The sequence below is a fragment of the Nanorana parkeri genome, unplaced genomic scaffold (genome assembly GCF_000935625.1).
Source record: "Nanorana parkeri isolate BGI_ZX_2015 unplaced genomic scaffold, ASM93562v1 scaffold3018, whole genome shotgun sequence".
Taxonomy (NCBI): domain Eukaryota; kingdom Metazoa; phylum Chordata; class Amphibia; order Anura; family Dicroglossidae; genus Nanorana; species Nanorana parkeri.
Genome location: NW_017309286.1, coordinates 9,098 through 19,356, shown reverse-complemented (window position 1 = coordinate 19,356; position 10,259 = coordinate 9,098). Strand labels below are relative to the sequence as shown.

The window sequence follows — 10,259 nt, the reverse complement described above, 5'->3', positions numbered from 1 at the left end:
GTAACTGCGCTTTACATGGGGAAAAGATCTGGGCTACCCATGACCAGAAGAGAGAAAAGTTGTGCCAGGCATAGATTGTGGCGAATAGTAGTCTTTGGCCCATTGTGCTGAATAGTTAGAGTGGCTTAAAAGAGATTCTTCCATTACATATGCTTTTCTGCACAGCAATATAGACATCAAACTAACACTTGTTTGAGCCTACATTATAGTGGAACTTCAGTAAATAAGTTAGGGAGTACCTACAAAGCAGCAACTGCTGAAAAAAATGAACCCTGTTGGAACCATGCAGCCACCATCAGGTGGAAGGTGTTGCTGACTCTGTGCTTTTCCGACACAAAACAATGCCCCCCTTTTCATTTCAAGTACCTGTGATGAACCCTGTGACAATGCGCCCCCTTGCCCTGCATTCCCGTGACAATGTTTGCATCAGAAAAGTGCAGTGCCAGTGGTTTAAGGGCTGTCAATCAAGTGGCTCATCTCCTTTTGCAGATAGTGGTCGAGAAGGGAAGGGTGGGTGCTGTTACTCTCTGGATCTCGGCTTCTGCTGTACACAGAAGCATGGGATAAACAGCAACACATACTGTGGGTATTTGGTGACTTAGCTTTAAAAAATAATACAAGGTGAGACTACTACTTTAATGACAATAAATTACCAAATGGTTTTAGCAGCAGCTATATCAACTTGGTAAGCAAAAGCAGCATTTTCTTTAATTTCCTTAATTTCGGTCTCTTTTCTGGAAAACCATCCTTCTTTTTCACTACTTAGTAGATTTTTAATGCGTTATCAATTTATTAAGAAAATGTACACTAAACTGCTTGATGATCCAGTTTCATTAGTGATGTAATGTCTTTCAGCATCTGTTGCTGGATCATGGAAGATTCCAGTATTCCTTGTGATTGTGTTGTTGATGGTTGTAGGAGCCCTGCATGAGAAACAGGCTGTGCAAGGAATCCCAGGTAGGCAAACTTCTATATGATGTAATTTCTAAATTCCTATGCAGATTTCAATGGACAAACTATGACCATAAGATTTTTTTTCCAGTTAATTGTTAAGGGGAATTATATGTGTAGCCAAAAGTTTATTCTTTTAGTTTTTGGTAGAGTAGGGAAGAGTTAAAAGCTATGGATGGCATTGTTCCGGCCTATTGGATCTTATTACCAAAGGGCTGGTGGTTCTGGCCACCATTTGAAGCGCCACAGGAGACCCTTCACTAGAATACATAGTGCCATACAAGAGATTAAAGGCAATAATCTCTTCAGAAGGAGAAGATTTTTTTTAGAAATGATTGTCGATTGAACAGATTGCTGCCCCCTTTGATAAGCTTATCTCCTCTGACCATCTCTACATGAATAAAACCTTACATTTTTGGTTGTGCTTAACCTTGGTATTTATAATGGTACTGGAGGTGCCTGAGGCTGCCCGATTCTTATTGCTGTTTCTCAATTCACTGGGGAGATTTCCCCTAATTTCTTCTGATCATTGAAACAAAAAGTGAAAAAAATCTCTCCAACAGCGGTCAGGACTTAATAGTCTCACCACCGATGAGAAGATTCCTTCTTCTCAGATAACATCTGTATTACCACCAGGATAAGAAGTGCGGTGAAATCTTCCCACCTGGGACACACAACAACAATAATAACCTGACTGGTTTTCCTATCAAAGCCTGTTGACCTGTACTGCTGATGCTTTAGGGCAGGGGTAGCCAGACTCTGGCCTTCCAGCTGTGGGGAAACTACAAATCCCATGATGCATCTCTCTCCGGGAGTCGTGTCTGTGAGAATCTTGCAATGCCTCATGGGATTTGTAGTTTCACCACAGCTGGAGGGCCGGAGTTTGGCTACCCCTACTTTAGGGCTTCAATATTTGAGTTATTGCCCCCCAAAAAGAAGAGATGTAGAAGACTCCAGAGACAAGCAAGAAACTTAGTTTCCAATTTAGACTAGCAATTGCAGCCTACATATTTAGGGTGTGAATGTATTGTATTTATTCACGTGTCTGATCCATAATCAGTTTTGTTTCCTTTTAGGTTGTACAGCAATTGTCAGATATAGCACTGTACTGGTGCCAACTAAGGATACTTATAAACATACCAATGAGCATTTATAAATAGATGTTGGGCATAAAAAGGGTTAAGCAAAAGTTCATTATTTCCATCTTATTTTTGTTTTTTTTGTTTTGTAGCTATGGTTATTCCTGGACAAATGTTAAACATTGCAACCTCAACTATTGCTATGGCAATATCAATTACTGGTTTTCAACACCAAGAAGAGATGCATGCAGCTGAAAGTTCAGGTAATCATTGGAACCTCTTTGTAGTTTTTAGTTATATGGAGTATAGACAATGCAACATAGCTTGAAAGTGTAAAAATATTAACCCCCCCCCCCCCCAAAAAAAAAATGCTGCTTTGACTGTGTAAGGCTGGCCATACACTGATCTAATTTGTTTCGTTCAACCCGCAGGCTGAACGAAAAAAATAGACCCGATTCCTCCATCAACACGATCAGCGTGTCGATCGAGGAATCCCGCTGTTTACATTGTATTCAGACAGGTGCCGCCGACAGAATACCCGACTAGAGCGGGCAGCTCACTGGATCCCAGCTCTGATCGATCAAAAATTTTCCGACAGCCTCCTTCGATCAGCTGATCGAGGGATGCTGATCGAAAGGGTCCAGTTCCTCAAAAATCCAGTTCCTCAAAAATCTTCAGAAATTCTAACAGTGTATGGGCACCTTAAGTCCTTTCTGCCAGAAAAGCTTCCTGCTGCCTGTCAGCTATTTTGTTTCCTGTACACTGAGCCGCGCATTTGCAGCTCAGTGCACCCTAGACATGCTGAGATGAGGTAACTCCTGTGCACATGTGTGTGAGTTACAGTATGTCATTGGGGCCTGGCCAGTCAAGGGGCTGAAGAATCAGAACCTGGAAGAAGGAGGAGATGGAATCGCCAGCTAGAGCTAAGCAGGGATCACTTTGGCAGGTAAGTCTGCTATAATGTGCGAATATGCTGGGCATATTATGGCTAAAAGCCACCCTCCCCCTCACTTTATTTCCACCTTAATTATCAAAAGTAAGAACATTAAAGGTATTCATTTCTGTATACATTGTATATTTTGTTTAGCATGACATCATAGGGGTGGCAAAGTGTGTTATTGGTCACGCTTTTTTTTCCAAATGGTTCTACTGTGTGCAATGACAGAACTAATATAAAACTCACAATGTGCATGTCAGCCACTCATTACAGAAGACTTGCTTGCAAAGTATGTAAACCAAAGCTTGCAGTATTTTTTTTAAACATGCAGGTTTAAAGCTCACACTTCTGATCTAAATTAAGAACAGGCACCTTGGCACTAACAAAGATGTAGAAGTGGAAGACCGCTACTGTCAGAGGGGGAAATTAGAGGAGGGGAGAATGGTATTTAGTAATGTCCTCAAAACTACTAAATACTGACTTGAAGTGGTGTATACTAAGACAGTCAGTTATTTTTTGATTCTGTAGATAGATTCAATTATCAATTTAGATCAACGATACAAAAAAACAAAAAATGGTATTTGTGCATCCCTTCTGCACAGTATAGTTGATTTGTAGTTTCGTGTTGTGGTATGTGATCTGGCATATTGAATCTAGTTGTGGTAAAGGGAACAAATGAACCCAAAGGCCTTAATTTACAGGGTGAAAGTTGAGTGTGTATGACCTGCACCCAATGTATAGAATGGGAAGGGTAGGATAACAAAAGGGTTAAAGCTAAACTCAAGCCAGACAAAATAATTTATTTTTAAGTGAAAATTTTCTAAGCGCCTGTATTTGTCTTGATTTTGGAATCCTGTACTCCCATGTACAGTAGCACTCAGGCTGGAAGAGAGACTGCACACACATATTCTAACAAGGAGCATGTTGACAGGAGGAAAGAGCATAGAGCTGACCTTCACTGTGTTTTTGCACCTTCATTGTCCAAGCACCAAGCTGAAGGTGTGTTTTGACCGGTGTGCTAGACTAAGCTGTGCTGTTGCTGCAGTGGAATGTTTTTTAGCAGGTATGCCTGGATCACAAAATTGACTTCATAGCACTTTTGGCAGGTACATTATTCCCACATATTTTGTTCTTACATATTTTGGTGGTTGCCTGGAGTTCAGCGTTAAAGCAGACCCACTTTTTTTTTTTCATTTAGTACTAACATCCGCAGTGCAGTGAGTTACAGTTGTACTGCATTGCACCACACTGTGTTGAAAAAAGCACTGCATGCACTACTTTTTACAGCTCATACCAGTGCAGCGGAAGTATGAAGTAGGCAGATTGTAAAAAAAAAAAAAAAAAGGTTTTGTCTTTGCATTGGGATCGTGCTGAGATAGGCTGCTAGCACAGCCCAAACGCTCCTGGTGTGAATGAGCCCCTAATGTAAAAAAAGAAATAAAATACTTTTATTACATACAATTACTGATTGGAAGCCTAAAAGGAGTTTTACCATCATCAAATGTATGTTCCACCTACTTTTCTTTTGATAGCTGGATTACATTTACAGTGGAATAGGTGGCAGGTCTAGGAATTGGAAGAACAGCCTGTTAATAGCTTGCATCAATTAATATGATGTCTTCCATCAATCAAACAGCACTGCGGAATGAATGAAAAAGGTGGCCTTGGTAGAAGAGGAGCTGCAGAATGTCTACAACAATACTATATTATTCACAAATGACTTCTCTCTAGGTGTTCTTCAAGAAGACAGTGCTAAAATCATATACACACAACAGTAAAAAAAAAAAAAAGTTTTTACTTTCTTCAGAAATGGGTACTTGTATAGTGCTATAGAAAAACTGTGATTATAAATGTAATCCTCCAAGAATAATTTTGAAATGACCAACACAATATAACAAGACCTCTCTCTAGAAGTATTCAGCTCTTCCTTTTTTACATTTATGTATAGTAAATGTACATTGTACTGTATATGACTTGTTTATACTTTTAACAGGAATGGGTACAAGTGCAACCCCCACCTCTCCCCTTTCATCCCCTTTTGGAAGGCAGAAAAGTGAAATTGGAGCATTTTTGAAAAAAAAGAAAACTAGTGATATCTACTTTGTTCTCCTTGTGTGGGCCATTGTCATTGTACAGATATGCCTTAATCTATGGATTGTACAACTTTTGCCGGTACCCATTGCAGGTAATCCATTTTCCTATGAAATATTTTGAAGAATGGCAGTGATCTTGATTTACTGTTCTTTATGAGTTGAATGTCAGAATAGCCTTGTTGTCTAACTGCAAATGTAATTTTCTTTTTCGTTCAAAGTGGGGCACAGAAAGGCTTGACCTTTGGATTATACTGCCGTCTACAGGATTGGACAATCTCAAAATTGTAGACGAGCCCAGGAAAACCCCTCCTACTAGCAGTATGCCTCCGTTTTTTACTATTGTTCTAGGACAATGGACTTTTTTTTCCCTTCAGCTCTACTGGGAACAGGCTTAATATCTTTTTGCTATTATTTTTTCTTTTACTTCCATCTAGTCTAATCTAGATTCTTCAATAGTGCTGTGTGAGCTGGTCTCTACAACATCAGATATCCGGATTGGTCTTTCCTGAGCCTAGTTTTGGGGTGCCAAACCCAAACTCCGCTGGATCAGACATTCGGGGGGGGGGCTAGCTTGGAAGTGACCTTTCGGCTCCGCTTAAGGTAGCCGAAAGGCAGACTCCATTCTGGTAACAAGATAGCATTCCAGAACTTTCCAGGTCCAGTGGTGTCATTACTGCCTCTGTGCTTGCCCTGTCTTTGAAGACTCACTCTGTGAGTACGTTTTAAGCTGAACATGGGGATCTACCTCGTTTGTACTATTTGGCACGTTTAACCTTAACATTTTGATGTTGCCCCTCTCTACTGGTATCATCGTGGAAGGGGCTAATGCTTCAAAGCAGTCTCATTTGCCCAATTTTACTCCAGACCCCTACAACGCAATATTCTGTAGTCCCAGGATTAACCAATTCATGTGGCACCAAGGACCAGGTTGTTCCTGGCTTGGTGGCTCAGGAATCTGGCTCTGGAGTTGTACAGGTCTTCCATTCCCGTCTTTTGGAAGATCCTCATGATGCCAGCCTGTTGGGCTAAAAAGGAGTCCTGGGTACCCTGTTAGTACAGGGAACTTGGATGTCAGAGGAATCTCATCTCCTGATCAACTGCCTGGAGCATTGGGTGGTTTGGCTGTCCCAGAAATGCCAGACTACATAGCTGGAGGGTAATTCCAATCTGGATTCAGTCAGACAATGCCACGGTAGTGGCATACATCAGCCATCAGGGAGAAACCAGAAGTCTTGCTGTGGCAAGACAGGTAGAGTCGATCTTGTGTTGGGCAGATGCCGTTTACATTCTAGCGGTGGACAATAGGGAAGCATACTTCCTCAGCCATCAGTGTCTGACCTGTGTCAACGGTAGGAGGTGCCAAATGTGCACTTCCTGGCCTCCAGGTTCAGCAACAAACTGGTACTGGTTTGTCTCTAGGTACAAAAGTCCTATAATAGAAGCAGTGGATGCTCTGGTGACTCCCTGGTGTATGCCTTTCCTTCTCTGAAACCCCTTCTTTGTCCGTTTTCCAAGAGGAAGATGGAAGACATTTGGATGATCCTCCTAGCACCAAATTTGCCCAGGCAGATGTGATACTCCTATCTCATAAGACTCCTTATCAGATGTGTGCTCTTCCAGATTGATTGGATCTTCTGTTTCAAGGACCAATTTACCATTCTGTTTCTGGCTTTAATGGTATGACTGTTGAAGGCTAGGTTCTGAGGAACAGGGGCACATCGGAATCTGTTATTTCCAGGATGCTAAAAGCTAGTAAGCCTATTTCTAGCAAAGTCTATCGGCTTATGTGAAAAGCATACTTCATTTTGTGCCAAGCATGAGGGTTTCACCCCCAGGAAATTTTCTGTGTGACAAATCGTTTCCTTCCTGTGGCTGGGTTTGGAACAGCAATTTGGCCCCAATAACCATTATGGGTCAGGTATCTGCTCTTGCTATCTTGTTCCAGAGACCATTGGCTACCTGTTCCTTGATTAAAACCTTTGTTCATTATGTCCCCAAAGTGTCTCTCCCTGTGGCTCATAGGAATTTGGTCCTGTCTGTAATTCAAAACCACCCTTTGAACTCATCGGGTGTATTTCACTCTCCACTTTTACCCATAAAGTTATGCTTGTGAGGCAAGTGTGCTGAGCTGACAGCCTTATCCTGTGAAGAATACTTTCTGGTCTTGCACAAGGTGCAGATGAGGATTTTTTTCCTACCGACCTCATCGTTCTTCCGTCCCTCTGTCTATATCCAGTTAGATTTTTGTAGTCACTGTAAAAACCTTTTCTTGAAGTACATTGGAGGACACAGTTTGTGTTTATGCTCATGCCCTTGATGAGGATTTTTTTCCTACCTACCTCAACCAGGACATCGTTCTTCCGTTGTGAAGGAGCTGGTGTTACATTTTGGGGTTATAGATTTTTTGGTGGATCGGTTTGGATCTTGGTGGGATAGAATAGAAAACTTTTTGAAACAACGGCAAGAAGCATTGGCACCTGGACCTATTCGAGGACTGGGAAGGTTCATCCTAAAAGTTGACAGTAAGGTATTTATTGTTTCTTCTTGTAGTAAAACAATTGATTGATATTTCCAGTCTTTTTTTTCTTTTAACTATAGCATAAACCAGGTATCCTAAGGTAAATCCTAAGGTATTGATATTAGTTTAAAAAAAAAATATATAATTGTATATTGTATAATAGAAGCTCTGTTTAAAATGTGCTTGGGTTCAGAAAATTTACAGAAGAAATTCTAATAAGCACATATGTATGCTGATTTTTCTGTGTTATGTCGCAAAAACAACCATATGTGCATTTCTCAAAGTCTGTGGTGTGCTCCAGCTTTATATACCAGATATGACACACCTGAAAACAGTGGCAGACCTTAGCTAGAATGTGATGTTTTTTACATGAGTCGGCCACATTATTGAGATTTTGCTAAATACTTTTCACATTGAAAGAAATGTAGAGTAGTTTGATTATTTACATAAATATTCTGTTTAAAGCAGCTAGTAATATAGCTATATTGCACCTATATTACAATAGTGCACAGTTATTTGCATGGCCAAATGAGAAATGCACACTTTTCCACTTAAATGTTTTTCCTAAACAATCATTATAAAAATAAGGTGATAAAAAAAATAAGACAGATACCTGTTGAATGTTAAGGCAAATGATGTCAAAATAGGTGTGAACTCTGCCCACATGTGGGCAGCTTAAAAGTCAACCATACTAAATTAAACATTCTTATGTAACATTGGAACTGCAAAGCTGGTATCCACAGGTCTCAACCTCTTTAAATGCCTGGGGTGCAGTTCCGGGTGCTGGGCAGTAGTAGCCCCCCGATATACTTGCCTTTCAGTGAGCAGTCCTTCCCCTCTGCTGGTACGGGTGTACTATCTGTACCCCATACTGCCATCCAGTGCTGCCATGTATTCTGAATTTCGCTTGCAAATTAGCACTGTTAGATACAGTTTTGGTTAAGATTCATTTTTGTATCACGACAAGTATGTAGATTGTCGGAAGGGGCAATTAGATTGTCATGAGGGACAAGTAGATTGGGCCCCCACTTTAGTCCTTGGACAAGTAGTTTTTTTAAAAAAAATGTCCTCACCCCTGATCTATCATTTCTCTTTTCTATATACCATTTGCTTCTTGGGGAAATATGCTCTATGAAAGCATTGTACAGTATATGTTTAGCTTGAAGAGCAGCCATGTAAGAATGAAAACCATTGGAATCTGATTAGCAGATAGTTGTGTGTGTTTAAAAAAAAAAAAAAAAAAACACGTTCTCAAAAACTCTGGTGCAGCAGTATGGTTACCACATTGCACTATCCATACACTGATACTTTATGTATGTTAATATGAATGTGATTGTACTTGGTTACACAGCCTATTGAAAAGAAATGGGCTGAAACATATTATAACATGCAAACATGCGTTTAAGGTGCATTGGGGGTGTCATTCGAATTTGTATTCTCTGCAGAACACCACTGGGCAATTTCTGTATTTTTTTACCAACACCTAGTAAGTTGCAAGAGCATTGAAAAGTGTCTAAATCTCCACCTGCTGACTGGATACCAGACTAGATAATCACATACAATATTTAATATTATCTTTTTATATTAACCATGAAAATAAAAATATTTCTGACCATTATAATTACAAAGATGTGTACAGAACTACTTTTTCTTTCACAAACTTCTATCAGATTTTTCAAGTATAAACATGGGAGATTAAAAAAAAAAAAACCCGCAGACAGCAATAGTCAACCCGTACAGCACAATAGAGAACAATAATAGTCTAGATGTGCGTTCCAGGAAAAAGAGGGCAGTTTGTCAGATTAGCTTCCTAGGATACCATAAGTCTTTGAGTAACAGGAAAATAGGACTGATGTCATATGCATGCACCATGGCTACAGAACTAATTTTCATCAGTTCAAATCACTGCAGTTTCGAATTTTCCACATTATGTGTTGTGTCTGAAATTATCACTCTGAACCAGCCCACATATTCAGGTTTTTAGTCTCCAGATAATATTTTTCAGTAAAGTCCCACTGGTTGCATTCAGGCAATATGCACAATTATTATTTAGGGCACCTAAAGAAAAACTCTTGGCAGAATAAAACATAACCTTTGCAGTGGGGCTACCCACTGCAGTGGTCGTTTGGTCTAAGGTATAAAATAAAAAATATATACTCACCCACTCACAGTATGCAGTGTACACTGTATTAGATGTGAGGACGCTGATGGACATTCCACCAGTGGAGCGGAGGGGGTGAGCGCCTGCGGGGGGACCAGTCTAGCAGCTAGGTGGGACCAAGGTTTTTGGGTGAGTATATCTTTTTAAATTTTACACCCTAAACCAAAACAAACACTTAAACCCTCGCTGTGCGGGGGTTGCCCCACTGCAAGAGTCCGTTTTACTCTTCACGGAGTTCTTTAAGATACATATGTTGTCAAGCTGTAGCTGACATAACTGCACACACCTTAATTTTTCTCTGATCAACAGACCAATACAGTTATATAAATAAATATGGACATTGCAGTAATAAATAGTGGCATGCAGTTGCTATCTTGCAGTATTGTATTTATTTATTTATTTTCTCAGAAAAATTAGATCATCTGCCTTTTCTGTGAACTTTTTTAGATGCAATATGTATTTAGATAGATATTTTTTTTTGGTTTTAACTAGGGATGCACCGATACCAGTATTTTGGTAC

At 40.1% G+C, this 10,259-nt stretch overlaps 1 protein-coding gene across 1 annotated transcript in view; it reads left to right on the top strand.

The window, feature by feature from the left end:
* Window positions 1-7,609, top strand: part of LOC108802666 (transmembrane protein 245-like) — a gene marked incomplete at its 3' end in the record, with an annotated part of 31,794 nt that extends 24,185 nt beyond the window's left edge. The window contains exons 3-6 of the mRNA XM_018574522.1: window positions 856-957; window positions 2,183-2,293; window positions 4,961-5,163; window positions 7,429-7,609. Coding sequence (XP_018430024.1) covers window positions 856-957; window positions 2,183-2,293; window positions 4,961-5,163; window positions 7,429-7,609 — 597 coding nt within the window. The remainder of the gene's footprint in view (window positions 1-855; window positions 958-2,182; window positions 2,294-4,960; window positions 5,164-7,428) is intronic.
* Between the last annotated feature and the right edge of the window lie 2,650 nt (window positions 7,610-10,259).